The sequence below is a fragment of the Falco naumanni genome, chromosome 14 (genome assembly GCF_017639655.2).
Source record: "Falco naumanni isolate bFalNau1 chromosome 14, bFalNau1.pat, whole genome shotgun sequence".
Lineage (NCBI taxonomy): Eukaryota > Metazoa > Chordata > Aves > Falconiformes > Falconidae > Falco > Falco naumanni.
The window spans coordinates 2,323,032-2,346,003 of NC_054067.1; the positions used below are offsets into that span (position 1 = coordinate 2,323,032).

At 45.5% G+C, this 22,972-nt stretch overlaps 1 protein-coding gene across 2 annotated transcripts in view; it reads left to right on the plus strand.

Moving 5' to 3' along the window:
* The first annotated feature begins 4,986 nt into the window (after positions 1 to 4,986).
* The window catches only part of LOC121097589 (vascular endothelial growth factor receptor kdr-like), a 141,486-nt gene continuing 123,500 nt past the window's right edge, over positions 4,987 to 22,972 (plus strand). The window contains exon 1 of one of the 2 annotated variants that reach the window (XM_040614716.1): positions 4,987 to 5,851. In XM_040614716.1, coding sequence (XP_040470650.1) covers positions 5,788 to 5,851 — 64 coding nt within the window. In that variant the 5' untranslated portion in view covers positions 4,987 to 5,787. The remainder of the gene's footprint in view (positions 5,852 to 22,972) is intronic. The other variant, XM_040614717.1, reaches the window with a different exon arrangement.

Consider the following 22,972-nt stretch of genomic DNA (forward strand, 5'->3'; position numbering starts at 1 on the left):
CAGGTCCCCACATTTTTGCACCAGTGCAAATGCGTGAATGAATTGTGTGAGGGAAAAGCCACAGGGCAGCTGGAGACTGGTGTTTGGACAGCCGTGGATGCAAGAAGTGACAAGCCTGAATTGGAAAGCCTGCCAGGATGCTAGGAAGGGATGGAGAAAAGGTCACACCTCAGGAAAACTCTGCATTCTTGACACTTTTTAAACAAAAATGAAATTTCTTGCAGTGTATTACTTATGCTTTTGCTTTTGCTTTGTTGTTGTTGTTAAAAGTGACTGACAGGCCTCTTCCAGCTTTGCTTTGTGGCTTTGGATGATTCATTAAACCCTTCTTTGCTTTTTTTTCCCTTCTTGTACAAACAAGAAAGTTTCACAGAGACTCTTAATGACTGTGTGTGCTTCCTGCCCTCTCTCTGAAGCTGCCATCCCATGGAGGAGCAGCAAGTCATCAGAAACATCCCCATGGCTCTGCTGGCCTCTTATCTTTTACTATTAGGTTTCTAATACACAGCCATTCCTGTGTACTACTGTGTATTTGAACAAAGGTGTGCAGGAAATGTTTTTCACAACTAGAGAAACATTTTGTTTCCATTCTGTGTTTGAGCCAAATGAGGTTTTCTTGAGGCCTTTTTTTCTTTTTTTTCAAAGCAAAGGAGTAAGTAAGCAAACATGTCTGCAAGAAGCTTAATGAAACAGCCAAAGTACAGCCAATGGACTTGTTGAACAGAGGACTCCTGCAAGCTGTAAGAGTACAGTTTTCTGACTTAATTCAGATTGGCATCTTGAAACCAGACCTTGCATACACAGATCACCAAGTTGCAGGCAAGAGGGGATGGGGCTTTCCTTCCCTAGACACTGCATCCCTAGCAGAAGTTATTCCAAACTGAGACTTCCCACAGAAGGTTACTGTTTTGATAACATGCCATTTTCCAATGAAAAACACTTTCATCAAAAAGTTCCCTACCCTGCTTTCTCACAGACTGCCAATGTTAACTTGTCTTTTGATCCTCAAGGGACTAGAGGTTGTGTGTGCATAAAAGAGCCTAACCAGATTGTGGAGAGAGGCACACCCAGCGATGGCTTTGCAGCTCTCCTCAGGATTAAGGCAGCTATCCTTGGCAATGCAATGTCTGTGTGAGGGGATGGACTATGTACCCTAGGAAGTGATGGCTTTGCTTGTTTAGGGTTTAGGGACCCATATGTAGCCAGTACCTTGCCTGTCTTGGAGGCTAGCATATGCCTCCAAGGCACCCTATACATTAAATAAATAACAGCTGAATTCATGGGACATGTGCTGCTTCATCCCAGAACAATGCAGTAAACTGCAATGCACACTGTGCAATGTCCTGCCTGCTTCCCCCACCTCTTCTGAGGGCTTGAATTTACCCGACACGGAAAGCTGTCCAACCAAAAAGCACTCTAGGTCCTCTCAGGAAAATGATAAAGAACTTGATACAGCACACTGCAATGAAAATCTATTGCCTGCCAACTCACTGTCCTCAAAAGTAGTCACAACCCTTCTCCTACCAAAGATCACTAACACAGAACAATGGCTTTCAAATCCATTGCCATGCTCTGCTTGCTTCTCTTTCTGTCGGCACAGCTCCGCTTTGGAAGCCCAAGCCAGTACTCACTGTCACAGCCCACAGCTGTGAGTATCGGCTCCCTCCAACTAAAAGGGCAAAAGCTGCTTTGGAGAATAACTCCATTTTGCAGAACATGCCTCTGGTCAGGACTGTTTCCATCAAGCTGATAGGAAAGGCTGTCTTTGCGTCTAAGTGCCTCTACCTGAAGTCACAGGGCAGAACTACCCATCTAAAATTTAGGCTTATAGGCCAGACTTGTCTCTTCCCTTTATTGTTGAGGGAGGCAAACAGGCACCTGCCAAAGGTTTGTAAAACAGAGGTTTGCACAGATGGGATGAGTCAGAAGAGCCTATCTCTGTAGTCACTAAACAGAGCAGCCTAGATAATGAGCCCAGATTAGACACCTGATACTCAGACTGCTACATTTAGGTTAGATATACCTTACCTTTGGCTACGGCTAAACACAGCACACAGTGGAAGGTGCAGTTAGGATAGGCCCTGCTCTGATCGACAGCCATTCCCTCTGCTGTGCGTCCTAGATGCATGACTGCTTATGGTGAACACCAACAGAGAGGCAACACAAAGTGAAGGGTTTCCCAGCTCTGGTATCATCCCCTGCCGAGTAGACACAAGGGAGTAATGCATGTAACCCTCTGTGTCAGGCCAGTGCCAGAAAGGATGGAAGGTACTCCAAGGGATGGCCAAGCAAGTCTCTTGTTAGTGCAGGTCTCACAGACTACACTGCCTTGGTCCTAAAGAACACAATGCTTCACGGTGCACCAGGCCATAGCCCCAATACTCTGGCCAAATTCTTACAGGTTATGGCTTTCCATCCCCATTGTCTAGTATTTCCACCAGACCCAGCAACCTCCACTTACTTGTTGTTATTATTCTGTTTAGTTATGGTCATACTGTTACAACTGCCAGGCGCCTTTGCAAAGCTAAAAGCATTTCATTAGGGAGTGAAATGACCTTTTCTAGCCCTAGTTCAATTCCCACAGGTATTGTGAGGCGAAGGTATTTGTTAATATTAGCAAAGAGCTCTGAGCTCCTCAAATGGAATAACTGTCATGGCAAAAGGAGCTGTATTATTATGAAGAGGTTCTAGTCCAGTTAGCAAATCGCTTTTGCCATCTGTACAAACAGAACATGCTGCTGTGTTAGGGAAATCTGCTATGCTTTGGAAAAGCTCTAACAGGTTGCTACAGGAAGGTGAAGATGCTCAGAAACAAACCATGCCATTCTTACAGCCGTATTTTTGATTTTGCATATTTCAAGGGAGCAAATAAAGATTAAATATAGTTCCCAGGAGCATTTAGCTACATTCTCACACTGAATTCCTTGTCAAACTATACACTAGAGGCATTTAATCTCAATTAAAAGATCAATTATCAACAGATAAAAGATTATCTGGGGCATTACACAAATACAACATGATTTGCTAGCAGCTGGTCAGTAATCTCCAATGAATTCTTAAACACCTTAAATGAAAATTTAACTACAGTTCCATAATTAAGCTAGACTTTTCATTCTTCAGTTAAGCTTCCTGTAAGATTGGTCTTTACTATTACCCATAACTATTCAGAAGCCCATTACTGTAACACAGATCTGGGGGAAGTTCCATGTTCTAAAAATTAATTAGAGGCATTTGTCATCTTAAGAATGACCTAGGCATTTATATGAAAATTAGAACTAACTGATGACATCATGTGATGTTGAGAAAAGTGTTCCTGCTTTAACACTGTGCATGAGAAATGATGTTTCTTATTCATAACACTGAAAATATCTGAGGCTATTCTGTGTTGTTTGTTGTTTGAATTTGGGACATTTCTACACCAAGTATCAATTCTGATCTTCTGAAATGCCTGCTTTTTCTTGCAGAATAACATATGGATTTGTCATTCACAGAACCATATCTATGTCTCACTTTGGTCTAGTGCATTTTAATGTAGCACAACTACTTTTTACATTCATTAAGAATTTAGAAGTATACTAAAAAGAGGCATGGAAAACTTCAAAATACCCTGACTATAATTCGGTTTCACTAAACCCCTTGATACACACACAGTATAAGGTCTAATGCACCTGCTACCTTTCTGCTTTTGAAAATTAACTGAGCAAGAGTAACAAAAAAAAAAATGCACACAAACCCCATCATTCAGCCATGGGGACTGACAGTGCTTTACTGTAAGGCTGTAACAGGTCATTTAACCCCAGTGCCTCATTTGTGGCATTATCGGGAATGACAATGTGTGTGGGCAGCTGTAGAGCTGCTACCACTCTCTCATTATCAGTATAGTGTAGTGGGTTGTGTACGTTAAAAGCCGTATAACTGGTACATATGTTGCAGTAGCACAGAATAGCTCCCTCCCCGTCACCTGAGTGCTGGCTGCATTTCTAGAAGTGCCCTTTAAGTGCACTGGGACATCTCCCAGGATGTCTGGCACTAGCAAAACACAGTTTCTGACCCTTGCAGCTGAGGCTGCACTGGCCCACGAGGCACCTGCGGCTGAAGGAGCAGCCCTGAATGAGGAAAAGACTGTGCTCTCCCGGGGCAGAGGCAAAAGGGTAAGAAGCATCTCCGTGTCCCCTGCTAAAACCACGCTGCTCCCCACCACCGCAGGAGTGCTCGCCCCTGCTGCAATCCTGTCTGCCATGGCAAGAGCAAAGGCACGTGGACAGGCTGGAAGCCTCAGTGCGTGGGTGGATCTGTCTACACCCCAGTGCCTGGAGATAATGCTCAGGTGACACACGAGCAGCTGCTCCAAGAAACCCATGAGAGATCAGGGAGGCAGCTGTGCTATATAAATAATAACACCATTAGGGTTGCCTGAAATATCCTATTCAAAGAAGAAACTTTCTACGTGCCCCAAGAGCAAGGGATGCACAGTGGTGGCTGCTGTGAGAAGGGAGGCAGCAGGGCAGTGGCATTCCAGCAGGACACACTGAGTGGCACAGAGAACCCCAAACTGCTAAACTACCAGGGGACGGGGGCAAAGACAGCGTTCCTGCAAGAAAGCCTGTTTCTCAGTTGGTGCCCCTCTGCACTCCCCTTCCCCATGCCCCGGAGCCCTGAGAGCCCCAAAGCCTGGAGGGAGCTGCTGACACTGGCCACCTTTCTGCCTTTGAGGGAAGCGGGGGCAGGACTGGGGGAAGATGTTGCCACCTGATGCTCATGCAGCTCCAGCTTTGCAGGGAGAGGCGATGCTGGCAAGCAGTGGGAGGCAACTCGGTTCATTTCTTTGCCCCATCTCAGGCAGCAGCAGCAGCAACAGGAAATCCAGGAGCTCTGTGAAATGACAGGGAGGGAGAGTGAAGTCCCCTTGCCTCGGCTGGTGACGTCTCTCCTTCCTCCTTTTTTTTTTTTCCTGTCCCTATAAAGAATCTCGGGCTCGCATCAAACTTCCCAGCGAAAGCAAACCAAACCCAGAGGGGTGGGGGGAAAGGGAGGGAGAGAAAGAGAGAATCACCTAAGGCGGGATCTGGCCATGCCCGAGCCCCGCTGCCTGCCGGCTGCCTGCCCCGGGCGCTGCGGGGTGCCCCCCGGCAGGTAGCCGGGCTGGGGGACCTGGAAGCTCCCTCTCCTCCTGCCTTGCAAACTCCAGCTGAAGTTGAGGGATTTATTCTTCCTCCTGATCTCCGCAGCACCTGCACCTCCCTGGATAAATACATCTAAGAGGAGGCTTTTCAGTTCAGCCACTTCATCCCAAACTCCAGGCAAAGGACTGCTCAGAACAGCGACTCACTGACTGGAGGAAACTTTTTGCCAAACTTTTTCTGGTTCTTTGCTCTCTGCTTTTTAACCCCTGGAGATACTTTGCGCCACCCAGGCGGACTGAGGAGCCGACTCTTCTCAGGCAGAGTAACGCGCCCCTCCAGGCACCCCATCAATTAGCAAAGCAGGGGGAAGCGAGGAATAAAGTTATTGTGGGGTGGGGGAAAAAAGCCTCAAAACGTGCACCTGGAGAAGAAAGGAAGGAAAAACAAAATCTGCAGCCCAAGGATGAAGCGGTGAATGGAGAGAACAATTTAACTGGAATCAACAAGTGGGAACTTCTGCACGCCCCGCTCTTCCCCTCCCTTCCCGCTCCAGCCCCGCAGGCTTTCAGAAACTCCTTGCTGGAAAGAAAACTTGTCCCCGTTCGCGGACCTCTCCCCCTGCGCCTCACAAGGGATATAGCAGCCACCCACACCGGCACCGGCCATGGCCCCCAGGCCCACCGCCGCCCTGGCCCTCTGTGCCCTTCAGGGGCTGCTCCTGCTGCACGGTAAGACTCGCCTCACACCTGGCTTTCTCCTTCTCTCCCCGTTCGCCCACAGGACTCTGCCGTGCCCGGCTCCTGCCGTGTCGCGGGGGGCGAGCGAGGGGGCTATAGCGGGGCGTGCGGCAGCCACCGGCGCGACCGAGCTCTCCGCTGTTACCTCAGGCGAGGGCGCTAGGTGGCGCCAAGGGGCGGCGGGGGCGCGCGCTTCCCGCCCGCCCGCGAGGGGCAACGCCCGGGTGTCCTCCGCGGTGCTGACAGGGCGGCGTGGACGGGGAGTTCTCCCCACCTCAGCCCGGTGGGCAGGTGCCACCTTTCAGGCACCTCAGGTTTTAGGCCTCTGAGGGAGGCTTCATGAAGAGAGATTTAGGAATCCAAGCAGCCGTATCTCAAGGGAAGAAATCTCCTTGAAGTGTGTTGCACTTAAAGGACATTTATTATTTTTCTTTCCCCCTCCTCAGCACCTCGGTTAAAAGCAGCGGGCCCTTGCGTCTCCCTCCCCGTGTTTTAACTCGCGGTTGATCGCTCAAAGCAAGCCTGAGGAGGAAAAGGCTTCCGTGGCATGACAGGGAACGCTTGGGCTAGCCCGCTTTCTTCAGGAGGCAGGAGTGCTGATGTTGGAGCTGTGTGGGTACAGCCATCGCGGGCAAATGCCCGCCTTCTCTTTGATATTTCAATTCTTATTCATGTGGTGTTTCTTTGCTGGACTCCCCTTAGCCCAGGCACTAGGTTATGTTCCCTGTTCTCCAGTGCTCCTTTTACCCCACTGCAAATGTGTTGTCCCCATTGGAGTTACTCCCACTTTTCGCCAATCCCAGAAAAGCCAAGAGGCAGGTTAATGAGATTTAGAAGAGCTTTTCCATCTGCCATATGACTTTTCATTATCTCATTAAGTGTAAGGATTTCACTGCATTACCATGCTATTCATTCATGACACTGCAAATTGTGTAAAGGAGATGGGCTGTTATTTACCGGGGAATGCTTTCTGACAGCAATGATGTTTTGGGGTTTTCTTATGATGAATGTATTTCACAGCACAAGACTGTTGCTTCTTTAGCATATTATAATCTTTTTGTAATTTAATATCCAAACAATAGCTTCTGGAAACACTGTGAAGCATCACTGTCCTTGATTTTCTTGGATTCATTCAGGGATTTAATTTATTCCTTCTGCAGAAAGGAATTGATTGGTAAGCACTAGCCCCAGTGCATCTTGCATATCCCCTACAGCACCTTCCCCACAGTTACCTACAGAATAAACAACTAAGCCTGAGACTGTGTTCCAAGGGGCTTGTCCAGCTTTCCCTCATTAGAAAAAAACCAAACAATCCTGAAGCAGCAAACCTTGCAGGTAAAAAGGAGCCCCTCCACCACAGAAAGCCTAGCTACCGGCGGTATTGGTGCCCAAGCTAACCCCGGGGAAGGCAGCCCCGCAGCACGCCGGACACCGGTACCCACACTTTGAGTTGCACCTGGCGCAGCATAGGAAGCTCCCGCAGCCCTCGGAGAATTCCCCTAATGTGCTCCATCTGGCTGACACGTGCACGAGCAGCCAGCTGCATGCTACGTTAGTTTTAATGTCTGAATAGCCTGGAAAAGTTGCCCATAGAAGGCATATTACCAGAAATCCAGTGTGAATTTCACAAAGGCATAAATCACCCCAGACTTCCATGGATCAGGAAGAGATAGAAAGTATTTGGGAGATGGGAGAAAATGCGCAATGCCACAAGTGTTCCTGAGGCTCCGGAATGAAGTGGAGATAGTGCAGTTCTTATTGAGGAGGTGTGTGAAAAGCCTGACCAGATTGCTACCTGCATTTCAGGGCTGACTTTGGGCTGTCCTTACCAGGTTACTTTCCTAATAATTTTGGCCCTAGTAACCTTGGAACTTGGTCCAGATTCATTTTCCCGTCAGTGCCAGGCACAGAGAAGGCAGAGAGAAGGCGATGTCTGCATCCTGTGAAAAGAAAGGAAGGCAGGCACATCGCTAACTGTCCCTGTGGGCAAAGACTGATGATGGATTTGGAAGCAGCATTATGGATGTCAGACCTTTGTCCATCATTAGGAAAAGATAATATGTTAGCAAAGTCTCTGTGTGCCCTAATTAGGCTGGAAGCCAAACAGAAATAGGGCCAGGAAGTCGGACGATTCTGGATAGCACTGATGTTGTTGAGGTATTAACTCCTCAGCTACCTTTCCCTCAAAGTTTGTCTCCAGCCATGAATTCAATGAAACTTTGTTTGCCCTCCTGAGGCATCAGAAACGTAGATCTATTCTGCAGGCTGTAGGTTAAACCTTCTCTGGGATCTTTGCTGTCAAAATTGGGCTGAGTTGTGTTGAAGAGGCTGACTCTGATTCAACTCGTTTCCTCTGCAATGCAGACAGAAGATTTTAAAGCTATGAAAAGACTTTCAGTAGCTGAGGTGCAGAGTGAGGGTAGTGCAACTGCCCAGCCAGGGATAACTCCCCAGCCAGGGCTTTGCAGGTGCCTCAGTGAAAACTCTCAGCTTGTACCAAACCTTCGCAGAGGAGTCCAAGTGCCCCCTCCTTCTGTATTGGTAGCTGGTTGCAGCCGCTGTGTCCTATTTCTGCATCCTGCTCAGCAGCTGGCCAAGGCTGCCTAAGTGTGCCATGGGTGCCAGCAGACAGAAGTTAACCATAGCCATTAAATTCATCCAGATCAAAGGCTGGTCTCCTTTAGAGGACTCCTACCTTATTTAGCCCTTTCAGTCCCTGTGGGTGTTTAGCAGGGGGAAGAAACCATGCACACATCATCCCAGTAATTTCTTGCCTTATTAGAAAACAGCTTCAAAATATTTTATGCATCTTAAATTTCCTAATACAGTTCTACAAGTATCATTACATTTCCACTTTCCTTTTGCTTATTACACAGCTTATGTTCAAGTCCTTAGAGTACTAGTTCGGGTCTTTCTGCTCAGAACGTTTGATGTAGTAATTATTGTGCAGATGCCAACAGCTGCCACACATTTTAAATATTAACCAGCCCATTACAAAACAATCTGCAAAGAATTTTTTACAACCTTACACCCTGCAACACCTTACATCTTGCATGAAAAATTTAGTATCTTTTACCCTGACGTGATCATCAAAAAGTTTTTAATATATGAGCAATCCAAATAACTTTTCAGGCACTAGAATAAACTCAGCAATTTCAGTGATTTAATACTGGAAAACAAGTTTCAAGGATAAAAATTAGGTTCTGCCTGATCCCTTTGAACTTAAAGCAAAGTCTGAAATTGATTTTTTGTTTGTTTCATTTTGCAACCTCTTTTACAAATAGAATATACCAGGATGGGTAATTGAGCTTGCTAACATATGCATTTCAATTATACCATGTAGCTAAGCCAAAAGCTTCAGGAGCGCAGACCCCTTCTGGTTTGCCAACTAGGATGCTCACTGCGTGTAGCCGGGAAGGCTGCGGGCTCCGCGCTGCACTGTTGCAAAGTCAGAGGCATTAAGGGTATGCTTTTGCCTTTCTCTGAGGCAGCCAGTGCTGGAAGGTTGAGGACTGGATAGCTTACAATATGGGTTGTTGATCAGTTCTAGTAAACCAAAAATGTGTCTTTTAATTGGTGTTATTCCTAAACATTTGCTTTACTGTGGGAAAATGTTATAAAAAGCAGAGTAGCCTTTTTTTTAGATTGTGATATATGAGCCTCCTGTCTGAAGCTGCCACATTCAAAACCAACTGGAAATCTTTTTACACCAATTTATCCATTTAAGGCAAGGAAAAAAATGTAAAGTATTTCTGAATACTTCTGAAAACCAGTATCATACCCAAAAGAATACAAACCAGATTGTTTGTTGAAGGTTTCTGTTATAAGATCTTACAATATTCTCTTTAAAAATTTAAAGATCTCACCTTATCTGCATACATTTCCCCTGGCCTGCTACTATGTATCAACCTGAATAAGAGCAACAGGGTACATTTAAGTTATCTTTGTCCTTTCATACAGTCTCTGAATTGCTCATTTTATGATGAAGTGTTTGTACAAAGCAATGGCTCAGTCTACTTCAGTTTGAAGCAATATATCAAGCTGGGCTGAATATATAATATTTATGTTTCTAGTAGGTTTATGCACAAGGGCAAAAGGTTTCCAACCACAGCGGGAGATTTCTCAGGTACAGTCAGTGGTAGGTGAGCTGTGTTTTCCCTAAGTTTGTCTGCCAAATTGCCAGCACAGTTTGAAAGGGGGTGAAAATCTGCCCTATGTCGTATACATTCAGAGATGAAACACATCTTTTGCTTCCAAAGACATTTGCGAAGTATATGCAGCAAGGGTCACTTGATCATCAGCAAAGGACAGGGTGAACAAAGAAGCTGCTTTCAGTTTACTTTGCAAAACAGGTTTTGGGGCAGCAACAGCAACCTGCATTTTTTAAAACTACACAAGAAATTTTCAGGAGGCAGCATTTTACTTTCAGAGTATGAGAAGGACACTGAAGCTCAGCCCTACCAAACTTCACATGCTTAGTTTGATATTTCCTCTGACCAGCCCTGCTCCACCTTTCCTTTTTTCTCGAAACCAGCCTGATGTCACTGGATTGGGAATTAAGAGTGGAAGTCATTAAAAGGCATTTGGAATATCTACACAACAGCTAGGAACAAAATAAATCTGTCCCTAGTGTTTTCCTTCAGAATCCAGCTCAGATGACTGACAGGACATGAAGGCTTCTAAATGCTGATCAAGACATTCCTGTTCCTCTGGTCCTCACCTTCTGGCAGAGCATCCAACTGTACTCAGCCACAATGACCACAAAAAAACTGGTTGCCTAAATAAGCTGGCATAAAATATGTGTAAGAGAGAACTGATCTCCTCACCACATCAGGCACTTCTTTAATTTTTCTTATTAAGGCCACAGAGAAAATAATAGGAGCTGCCAAAATCAGCCAGCCAAGGTTACTATCTGGAAATGGCATTTAATATAAGCACATGCTTGAAGCTTGCCCCAGGGAGCAGAACTTCAGCAGCAGAGAGCAGGCAAGATTAGAACAAATCACTTGAAGCAAGGTTTTCTCTATGGGAGGTGCGACCTTAGAGACTTGTCCACAAGCCGCTTCCTTAAGTGGGGAAGGAGGAAGGTTCAGAGAAGGTCGGGAGTCTGATCTCACGAGGCTGTGATGGGCAAAACTGATGGTTGCCCATTTTGTGCAAATTCGTCACTGCCCAAGTGCTGAACACACTTGTGTGGGGAACCCCAGCTCACCTGAAACCAGGTATTGACATAAATGTGGAAATGAACTAGTCAAATCTTGTGACTGCTTTTAGAAGCTGATCATACCTCCAGCATTTGCCAATAATGAGAATACAAAACAAGACTCTTGGACCGAGTCCGGTGCCCACTTCCCAGAGCTGAATCTGGTGTGATGGTGCTTGTCTTTGCTGTAGCTAAGACAGGGCTTGGCAGCACGGGCAGCCATCGGTGGTGTTACGCTGCATGTACCCGAATGACTGTCTCAGCTCCGTGCTTTCAAAGGCTTTGGAAATGTTAAGTGGTGAATTCACACACTGAGGGAGCTGAGCTGCTGCCCTGTGCCAATGTTGTTAACTTTCGTATTAGGCTGTTACTAACAGCGTTACACAGCTATGCACTCTGATGGGTAGTGAGTAAGTCTGTGAACTGTTTTATGATGGAGAGAAAGTAAGCCTGTGGACTGCTTTATGAGTCAGTCCAATACCCTCATCCCCAAGTCCCTGGATTAGTCTGTCTTTATAGCACATACTTTTTGCCACCACTACATCTTACATCCCTCTCCTGCTCTCCACCCCCCACGCACCCTCCCCTTTCCTGGATGTCTCCTGAACTTGCCTCAGGGCTCAGGATTCCTCAAATTTTTACATTAGAAAAAGCCAAGAGGAATTTCTCAGCCCTTCCACAACATGGGTCTGCACAGTCTCTCTTCCCTGTACCAAAATGAATTTGCCTTTAAACTTGTGCCTGGTGCAGAGGCTTTGGCAAGCCAAAGTGGGCTTGCCTGAGACCTGCAGGTGAACCTCATTTTCTGGGAGCAGATTCACTAAGTGTTCCTGCTGTACTGAATTTTACAAGAAGCCATGTTTGCGAGCCTTCCTTGCCAATATCTAGAAATACAGAAGGAGTCACAGCTAGTGTGTGGTGTGTGTATAACCATGGTTCAGGGCTTTTGTTGTGGCTCTAAGCAGTAAAGCTTTTAGCACTGAGGAATCCTTGACAATACTGAGCAAGAAGGAAAGGACCTCATCTAACCCTTCGAATGATGAAAAACTGAATGAGCCATTTTCCTTTGTGCCCTGCAGTGAATGGCAAAAGCATATGGCCCTCAAGATTTCAAAATTCAGCCAAAAACTAAACTCAGGCCCAGAATGTAAAGGAAATATATGGACCAGCCTTCTATTTTCAGATTACTTGCCTTTGTCTTCTGCATTTCCACATAGGTTTCCTTAGATCTTCCTGTGTTTTTCTGAACTGTGGGAACATGATTGCCAAGGAAGTAGAGAGGGGAGCTTTCAGCCCTGCTGGGATTGTTCTTGATTTGAGGGTCAAGGAAGCTTGACCTAGTCATTACCTGTTCCATTTTTTACAAAATTGCCATGAATCTAAAACACCTCAGCCAAAATCTTTGTTCCTTTAGAGCCCACAGTTCAGAAATTGCACACCTTGAATTCTTCCTTACAGATACAATAAGGTCAGTTTGCAGGAAAAGCACCAGCCACCATGGGGCTACTTTGCCTATTCCTCTATAGCTATGAGTAAAATGGGACTGCTCATAGGGATACTCCTCCACGCAAATACACAGAAGCAGCTATTCTGTAAGGCACTCATCCTGTTTGCTGTTAGCTTATATCTCATTAACTGAAATCAGTGCTGAACACAATAATTCAGGAGTTAAAGCGATTTCCTCCATGCTCCCAGAAGCCTGCAGCAGGTGATATGAGCATGGAGCCTCCCAGAACCCAGGTTCTCATCCCCGTTTCCCTCACAGCTACTGAGAAGGGCTTGCTTTGGCCCTTTGTAGCCATAGGGATCATCCCTGAAAGCTGATAGTGAGCCTGGACTTCCCCAGCTTTTGGGTTGGGTTGCATAGGGGTTGGTGTTTCAGACCTTTAACGTGCAGATGCCTACTACAGTGTGTCCTCCAGGAGTTATAGAACATGTTTTCCCCCTCTGCTGCTTCACTTGTTCTTCCAGCTGCCCGAAGCTGGCTCCCCGAGGGGCCGTAACACATGCCCACACGGTAGCACTTGGAAGTCCTTCTTGTGGGCAATGCTAATTACAATACGCCTTCATACAGGAAATGGCTGTTGGGAGAGATTGCCCAGAACTCTGAACAGGAAGACGCATGTGACTGTGTTTGAAAGGAGGGAAGTAAAGCACTGTGGATTATCAGTTGCAAACCTCAAGGTCTCTGTCTTTCCTTGCAGAAAAATAGATCCCACAGGTGCCACGTTGTCCAGTACTGGGTCACTAGGTGCATCCCCCACCTCCACTTAAGGACGGGTACCCACTTGATTCACTGCTCACTCCTGAATTAATACTATCATTGCTAATTTGCAAAGATAAGGGAAAGGACTTTGTGAGCCTCCGCTACCTTAAAGCGGGGGTGCTACTTTGTTCCTTAACCCATGAGGTATATCAGAAGAAATAGTAACGCAGTGCCCAGGTGTGGGGAGAAATGCTTTTCCCAGATCTCCTTCTGGATGCATATGAGGCAAGGAAGTTGTACCAGCTCTTGATGCATGACACAGCAGGACAGAGCTAAAGAGCGAGTTTGGCTAGTTAAAAGGGTTTTGTACTGTTACAATTAAAGGATGATTCAAGTGAATGTAAACAATGATGTCACCCTGAGAACCTTTTAAACACAATTTAAGCTATTACATGGTGTGAAGCAGAGAGAATCAGCTAACCTTTTGGCCTGTCGCATTTTTTTCTCTACAAAGGGATGGTGTCTGGATTATTTTCATTTCATATTCATGCACTTGGGACAAGCTTTCCTCTCAGTTACACAGGTTTAAAGCTGTAGCCTGGCTGAAGACAATAGTCTGTCTTTGAATATTCCTTTGTGTGACTGAGAACATTTATTTTATTATGGTCACCTATACATATTGTGGTAGAATCTGAGTGAGGAAAGAACTGGCTGGAAGCTGCTCTCGCACGGCATGCTTTGTAAAGGCAGAGATTTTACTGATCTTGCTGGAAAATCCTAATTTGTTTCGGAAGTGAAAATTCACTCTCAGAAAACAAAGTAACCTGCCTACTTTCCTGTGATGAAGGAAAGCCAGTGCGTGGCCCCCACGCCGAGACTGCAGCAACATTCAGTTGTTGAGGCAGCACAACAACCCCTACTGCTACTCCTGAATGCTCCAGTGTACGCTCTCGCTTCACATTTATTTTGGCTTTACAGATCCCATTCTGCTAGGCCTCCTGGAGGCTCTCATGCTTAAAACAACTTTCCTTCAGTCTTGGCAAATTTTCTATTGAGTAAGGACAGAGCAACAGCTAAGGCAAGAGAACGGGGTTTGGCCCAATAGGAATTACCAGAGAATAATTAATCCCCAGAATCCTATGTCAGCATGAACCGAGTGGAGCATGCAATGGGGAGGGATTCCCTGGGGCAGAGCCTCCTCTGGCTGTGATCTCCATGCAGTTGGCCCATCTCACTTTGAAAGAGCCGTGTGTTTCTCACAGCTCATCATCCCACTCAGTGATGACTTTTCCAAACATAATGATACCATGGGTCTCTGGGAAAGCAAGGGCCCAGTTGTTACCATGAAGCCGTTAATGATCCTGCTAACAGTTTTATTACTTAATCCACTGATATATCAGGTTCTGACTTTCCAGAAAAGAGATAAACCAAGTCTTCAGTGCAATGTATGTAGGGGTTTGGAATTGTTGTGGGGGTTCTAGGCTGCACTCACATTTGGACTGTTTTCCCATGGCTTTCCCACCAAGCCAAATAAGCATGGGAAGCTTCATTCTCTGGGTCAATCTGGGCAACATTACCCTGCCCTTAATGAAAGAGAAGTGCAGGTCAAACCCAAAGGCTGGGTATGGCACGCCTCCTGGGGTGAAGGAACTGGCTGGGCAAGGTGAATTCAGGAAGACAGCAGGCTGCTGAGCAGGGTATGTCAAAGGTTCTCTCCATCTGGCTCCAGACAGTATTGTACGCTGCAATCCCCATCAGGATATTTTGTCATTACATTTGAAGGAGGACGTATACAAGGCCGACTTCTTCTTAGTATTACGGAGACATGGGATTATTCTGATCTATAGACTTTTCAAACAGAAAGACCGGCAGAGTTGGTAGTTTATATGCTATGGCTTGTATCAGAAGAACACTGTTAGACTAGAAAGAGGAGCTAGAGAGACCCTGAAAAGAAATTTGGGGCTTCACAATATATTAACTGATTTTGACCTTTATATCAAGGATAAAAATCATTAGTATAAATTAGCCATTTACTTCGCCTTTTTTATTGTTGTCTTACTTTGCATTTTAAAGGTAATGTTCAAACCTACATAGTGAAATGCCATTATTAATTTAATAAATCATGAAGTAATGTGCCTTCTTCTGGTTACTGAAGTTGATCTCTATTGAATTTTGTGCATAGCTATGGTTGTTATGTTGTTATTAAAAATAAATTACTAACCTTATTTTCCTAATGTACTCTCCAGCATGTCAGAGCTGGTATACAATATAATCTAGGCCGGGCATCCACAGACAGGCACTATGACATCCCACAATTCTACAAGTGCAGAGTAATGCTCCCAAGAGAAAGGCTCTCCTTTTCCCATCCCAAGAATACGTGCACAATTTGTTTTAGCATTCTTCATGACAGTATTTTCAGCCTTCTGGAGAGTTTCTGGCAGAAGGACAAAAGAAGAGGAAAGGAGACAGTTTTGTCTGGGTATAAATCTCAGTTTTCATTTGTCAAACTTGTCCTGTAATTTTGAGAAAATCGGAGCAGTAAAGCTGAAAATTCTGTGCTTGGAGTGGGATTAGTGGAAAAGCTAAAACTGAGTTAGTTTTGATTTCCATGGAGCAGAGTTTGTATAGCTGCCGTTCTAGGCCATATGCTCTTGCACTGTACAATATCACAGTATCACTGTACTTTAAAACATTACTGTAGATTTCTAAATACTATGTGGATTTGTGGTCCAGCATTGAGCAACGCAGCTTTGACGTTCTGCCTTTCTGTCTACCTTTGCCTGGGATGTCCCTTAGTCTGACCACTTGACCTAAGAATTTTGGTCTCCACATCCTCCTCATTTAACTGAAATTTTTATATAAAAATCTTGTTTTCAAGTTAGTTTACATTAAAAAGATAAAGGTGTCTTTCAGAAACAGGCAGCTATTGCTTGGGAAGACAGGAGTAATCATCCTAAGATAAATGACTGGGTATAATCGGTTTGGCCAGAAATAGGAGGCACAAAGCTGACAGCATGAATCTCTCACCAGCATAAATCAGATCCATTTGTAAATACAACGAGTTGGTCCAAGGTCTGCAAGTGCCCTGGGCAGCTCGCACTGCTGTGCAGTACTGCAGAATGTCCTTTAGGGGCTGGTTTGCTGCATTAAAAAGCTACTAAAGCTTTTCTCATTGTGCAGACAGGAGATAGAGGGATGTTCATTCAAATAGCTACAGTGCTGTCACTACCTCGGCTCCTCAGGTGGCTTCTTCTTTCCTGGTTCACACCTAGTGCGACCACACTTTGTAATTGAGAAGGTGGAAATCACCGTACCGATGAACTAGTCCTTTTCCTGAACAAAAGGCCAAGTATAAACTTTAAACCTGAGTTCAGTGCTGGACCATCTGTATGAAGGAAGTACTGAAGGCTTCATTCTATGACTCTGAGCTTGTTGTTTACAGATTCTGGACATTTCTGATATAGTGGTCACACTCTTTCTATGCATTTCTTTTGCATCCTTGGAGCAGCGATGACAGTTAATACTGACACCATTAGAGCCATCACCATTATGGTTCAGGATAAACATTTCACCTTGATGAATCAGGTAGCTAACCCTTTGCAGAGCCATTGTTTTGAGCTGCTGATTCTTTAATTCCCAGACTGACCAATATATCTGGTCTTGTCTGCTGTCACCATACGCAGTCTCCTCAAATTTAGAGCTAGACTAAGTAGACTTAAAAAGAGACAGTAAAAGCGGTTAAAGAGCATCATTAGGAGGGCCCAGAAAAGCCTAATTCCGTTAGTCATCTTTCCTGTTTTAAAAAGTCTTTCTGCTTATCTCTGTTCTGGTCTTGGCATCTGCTGGTAGTGAAAGCGAAGCAGTGACACTTGGGCGTGGTGGGATGTAAGGAGGGTATCTCATATGCTGATCTTCTTGCAGCATGTGTGATAAAGGAGTTGAGAGGAATTCTCAGCATACATAGGGCAAAGGTCTGCCTCTTGTGCTTTTTCATTTAATGTTGATTTAATGGTCAGAGTGATGTTCTTTAGTATGTATTGTACTGCTAGCCCTTGAAAGGCTGCCTTTTTGTTTTGATTCTATATTGTTCTAAGTTAAATAGTAGGAAAAGAGAAATCTCTGCCACCATAACATTCTCTTATAGGTCTATTCATTATAGATCCTGAGAGGAAACTGAGAGTTCCCCTGGACAATGGTCTGATATACAAACGAGCATACATTAACTTTCTGTGGTTGTATAGTTCATTTTGACTGCATTTCCTTCACAATCTTAGGAACATGCATTCAGGCATAATTTGGTTTGTTGCCTTCCTCTGCCTTGAACTGCTGTCTTGTTAGACATAGTGCACACCAAGCAGCCTCTCTGCAGCAGAGGCCTGAAGTGGAAGCGCTTCAGGGAGAAGTGGTGGTGCACTGAGGGATGGTTTTGGAGTGAGTGGGAGGGCCAGGAGCAGAGGAGACCCAGCCAGGACTGCAGGGCTTCAGCTCAGCGGGTGGGGGATGCCAGGGCAGCTGCTGGCCAGATGCCATGCTCCGAACCAACAGGGATGTCGGGTGCGTTGGACATACGCCATGATGTTTGAGTAACTCAGGTCCGGTTCCATGTCCTTTGACAAGCACATCTGCAATGGCTTTGGCAGCACTAACCCAGAACAGGGGCTGCAGCAGGGTATGATACAGAATCTCTGGATGGCAAATGGCTGAAGCCATTACAGCTGGTTCACTGCACTAATTAGTGTGGAGGCTTTGCTCGGGATCACGGCTCAGTTGCTGCGTGAATGGCACTCTTTGGTTTGTAGATACGCACTCAAAGCTCTTGGCAGTGCATTCCTCTCTGCAGCACAGGTATGTTTCCTGCCTTTGTGCCTCTGCTCTTCTGTAAATCAGGGAGATCAGCACTTTGCTTCCTCCCTGGAGGGATGGGGCGATAGAAGTTTTGAAGAGAAAAGGCAGTTCAGGAACTGCAGTAGATTTGCTTCACCTTTCACTTCCATCCCCAGAGAAAAAGCCATTCGAAGCCACAAGGATATTGAGGCATTGAAGGCTGTAAGGATTAGGACTGGGATACTGTGATAGGCTTGGCCTGAACTATCAGAAAAGAATCTCTCTCCTGTCCTCCAGACAGACTTCTATAGAAGTTGGGTTTGGCTGTTGCTCTTTCGTGCTGATGTGTCATATTCTCACTTACTTTGCATGGGAACAGAGCCAAGTAGATGCAAAAGATTAGAGACTAGATCAGTCATTGTTACCCTGCCTTCTGTAAACAGCTTTGCACAGTCTGAAGAATGTGACACCTGCTTCTGAAATGCTGCTGCCTGTCCTATCCAAAAGGTGTGTCTGACACACCACTCCCTGCTAATGCTGGCTTGCAGAGCCTGCTTCCACCTCCTGGGTACCACCATGGGCATGGCAGTGATGCACAGGGCTTGCAGGGCTACAGTTTTCTTTGAATTTCTTTTAACGCAGTTTCTTTTTAAGTCTCTTTGGCCCACACATATGCAGTAGGTTGCTAGTTTCCTTGGAGGAATAATGAAGTGTACGTGTGCGCACACACACAGATGCACACATGCATAGGTGCAAATGGACGCAGTGTCACTGCAATTGCAACTACATTCCAAAAAGCCTCTTGGTTTTCATTCTGACTGTGTCTTCTGGCACAGAGAAATTTGCAAAGCTAATTTTCAGCTCCTGTCTAATGGATTCCCCTGCTGAGTGTCTGTTACAGTTTAAGGATTCCAGATTGAGAGTTTGTTCTTGTCTCCCCTGTGCATATCTATGTTGGAGGTGCTTCTTGGAGAGCTGGTTAATGAGCCTGGAGTGTGAGCAAGTGTTTGTGCTGATGTTCAGGAGGAATTTCCCCTCCTCCTTGGAGGAAGGTAGCCCTCACACTCTTATAGGCCATTTGTTTTCTTACTGCTTTCACCCCAGTAGAAATAAGGTTATTATAGGTATCAGACTGCACAAGGGAATATTTGATTTATCAAAGTTCAGAAGCAAAAAGGAGAAATCCCTCTCACTAGGAGCTCACTTGTACTGGTACTTGTGTGCTTTTAGGGAGGAGGAAAGAGCTGCAGTCGAGCAGCATTCAGCCAGGGTTCAAAATACACTATTGTGCTCTATTTCCTCCTTGCCCTACCTGCTTGCCCCACTGGCCACCCGCAGAGGAGAGGGCACTGCCTTCCACACCAGACATTTACTAGTGTCAGCTCCTTCTAGCTCCTGTAGAAACCAAAGACAGCCTTTCCCTGGATGATCCTCCAGCTCAGCACAGAACTCGGAGCCAATTTACTTGAGCTCTAATTCCTGCCGTGCTGCAGGCTTCCTGTATGACCTTAAGATACTTATCTGTCTTCAGTTACCAGCCGTATATAATAGCAATTACTTACCAACTTCACAAACACGTTGCAAGGTTAAATCCCTTTGTAAGCCACCTTGCAACTAATCTTAGAAATGCAGACTCTGATGATTATTATTATTGCCATTCTGGCGCTGTCCTTTCTCAACCATGGATGTTTTGCTATATCTGCACCCACCCAAACCTACAGCTAAGGTTTAAGTATCACTTTCCACAAAAGATTTTCTCATTTTGGGGCACAAGAGACTGAATCTTCACCTGCAAAGGCCCTCAGAGGGTGGGCATAGCCATGCAGAAAACAATGGATGAATGGGAGACACACACACAAACAAGACAACACACTTCATGCACCTTCTCATACCTGGATACCAAACCTCTAATGCTTAATTTAATATTTGTTAAGAATTTGTCCTGAGGAAGGGTGGGAAGGGGGCAAAAAGAAACGCTGTTCCTCTTTGGAAAGTGTTTTGTTTTTTTCCAAGCAGCTGACCAGGCAGATCTTTTAAGTATTTACCGTAAGTACACATCTCTGTCTCCAGCAGGTACAAGGACATCTCTGCTGGGGCATCTTGGTAGGGCAGAAGCCAACAGGACAAAAGGAGCCCAGGTGGGGTCGGTGTTGGACCTGTGTAGGGTTAGGATTAGGGTCAGGATTGGCATTAGGACAGAGTTCACAGCCCGAGTGTGAGTGGAGTTGTGAAGGGGCTGCCAAAGGAAGAAGGGGGCTGTGAGTCTCTGGGAATGAAGTGAGCAGGACACAGCAGAGACAGGAGTCTATAGTGCAGGAGGATGGCCCAGGAACCACAATGTCTCACTGAAGCTCTGTGTGTTGGTTTCTGGAGGGTGAGGGGGGTACCCGTGTGTGCTGGCCATGCCTAGCATGAGGGAGAATTCTGCCTCACAGAAGGACTGTCACAGACACCTCTCAGTGTTGAAAGACCAGGGGCTGGATGGGTTTATTGATGGTGGTCATCATGAATTCCGCACTTACCCTGTAGCAAAGTATGTTTCTGAAGCCAGCCCGGAAGGGCTCCTGAACACTTACCGCTCATTCAGCCACTGCTTTGGGTATACGTGACCAATAATCTGTCTCTCTTCATGTGCAGTTAAGCCATCTAAAAAAGATCAAATTATTGAAGAGTTAGAAAATTGATCTTTACATCCAGGCTCAGCTAGAATTACAATTGCCTAATCTCTCACCAAGCGGTTTCTCTCACTTGAAAGGGAACAACATAAATGAGTTTTCACTGCAATATGCTACCCTGGCATTTTAATTAAGATGAATATATATAGGTAAAACAAAATACCTGGGCATTATCAGTTTTCATGGCTACTACTCTGTTTTTCAGCTGGGTCAATCCATTTGCTGTGTGAACTGCAGTGCTAAGGGTACAGTATCTTTGTGCTCAAGCGCAACATATTCCCAAGCATGTTGTCTTTGGCATGGCCAATATTTTATCTGCCAGAGCCAACATTAATGAAAAATTCCTGAAAAATTCCACATTCAACACAGCAACACTCTGATGGGAATAACATTCTCTTCTGACCTTGTTCAAAAGCAGATATCGAACAGGATACAAAATAGGGAGGTATTCCTGAACCCCCCTACCCAGGACTTCAGGTACTTTGTACCAAGTTTGTGATGCTTGCCTGCCTTTAAAAGTGGTATCAACACCATCAGGTTGTGTACTGCTCATAGTACCTGCATCCAAAATCAGCATTTCTCCGAAAAGACATGCATGCAGTCAGAAACACTGGCTTGGTGAAACTAAGAACTGTCTTCTAGGTTTGTTGCACAACAGTCTCATCTCCTTTAAAGAGTCAGAGTGATACAGCAACTTTATAATTAGAACTTGTCTGCATGGGAGTGGGTTTCCCCTTCTGGGACAACACTGGCGAAGTCCTGAGTCTTTTTGACATGGGGGGTAGGAAGATTTGTGATCCACTACAGTCAACATTAGCTGTCGGACAGTCTGGAAAACTAAGGGCAAGAAATAAATCTGTGAAATAAAAGCCTGGTCAGTCGTGAGTAAGGTGGCCTTAAATCACTGTAATTGACTGCAAAGTAACAGCACAGGGAAATGGAACGGACGGGTTTATTTTGATTTGCATGAACTGAATTCACGCAGCTAGGCGTTTCCCTTAGGAGTGCAGAGTATCATGTACTTCTGTTGTAGGCAGGCTGGTACTAGATGTTAGCTGGCATATGGGCTGTGCCACAGTGAAATAGCTGACTTGAACAAGAGAAGAGCCACCCTGAACTCCTTCAGCCTCTTCACTTGAGCCTTGCCGAGCCAGACCATACTTCCTGCCCTGGAAAGGCTTCTCATCAAGGCAGTTGCTGTGGTGTGGGCAGGACAGGCAAGCCAGAACTGTGGGAATTGTGGAAGATCCCCACATAGGAAAGAGAGGCCATTATCAGGAGACCTTGCAACAAAGCTCAGAGAGGCGTGCTGGATTTATTCACATAGTGCAGATCACTCAGTAAGTGGGGAAATAAGTGAGCTTGTTAACAAGCAATGAAAAACCCACGTATCCAGCCTCTCTACACACTGTCCCTTTGTGCTACATGCACGCTTTGTGGGCCAGAACACAGAGGGCAAAGGAAAATCAAGGTTTACAACTAAACAGGCATCCAAATTCAGCTTATTATGCGCACATCCACACCTGACAAAAGGCAGGGCAAACAGTGTAATTTATTCCCTAACCCTCCACTGTCGTCAGAGTCCATGACAGTGTCTACTATCAACAACTGTCTGTCATGCCCTAGAGACAGGAGAAAGCCTGACAGTACACAGATAAGAGCAGGTGCTAATTTGATGCTGTGGTCCAGCACACAGACACAATGCTGTGCAAATGCTCCGGTTTCAGCCCCTGGAAGGTCCTCTCTTGCCAAATTCTCCCCTCTTTTGGAAACTTTAAATGGCAGTTGCTCAGTCACCAGTGAGAGCACATCACGTTCCTCCTGTGTAGACAAGATCTTTGATGTACTCGTGCTTTTGAGCTGCCACCTTTATTTCAGTTTTAAAGGGGATGTAAAGGGAGGGACAGGTTCTTGCCAATCACAGGCTTGCCTAAATATTTATCTCTGCTAAAAAAGGTTTAGTTTCTGGATTTAGCCCATGGTTGATTCTGATGAGAGACATCAAACACAATATACATGAATCATGGACAGCACATCTGGCATTGCCTGTGTGCTGTAGGAATATAAATAAAAGAGCTAGTAAACTCCAGCTGGTGAGTTATTTGTACTGCAACAAAGCTGTCAGCTTTCTAATATCACCACCCAGTGAGAAGAGGGTGCCATGAATCACTTGGGGCTGCTCTGTGGTCGCCCGCTGGCATGTG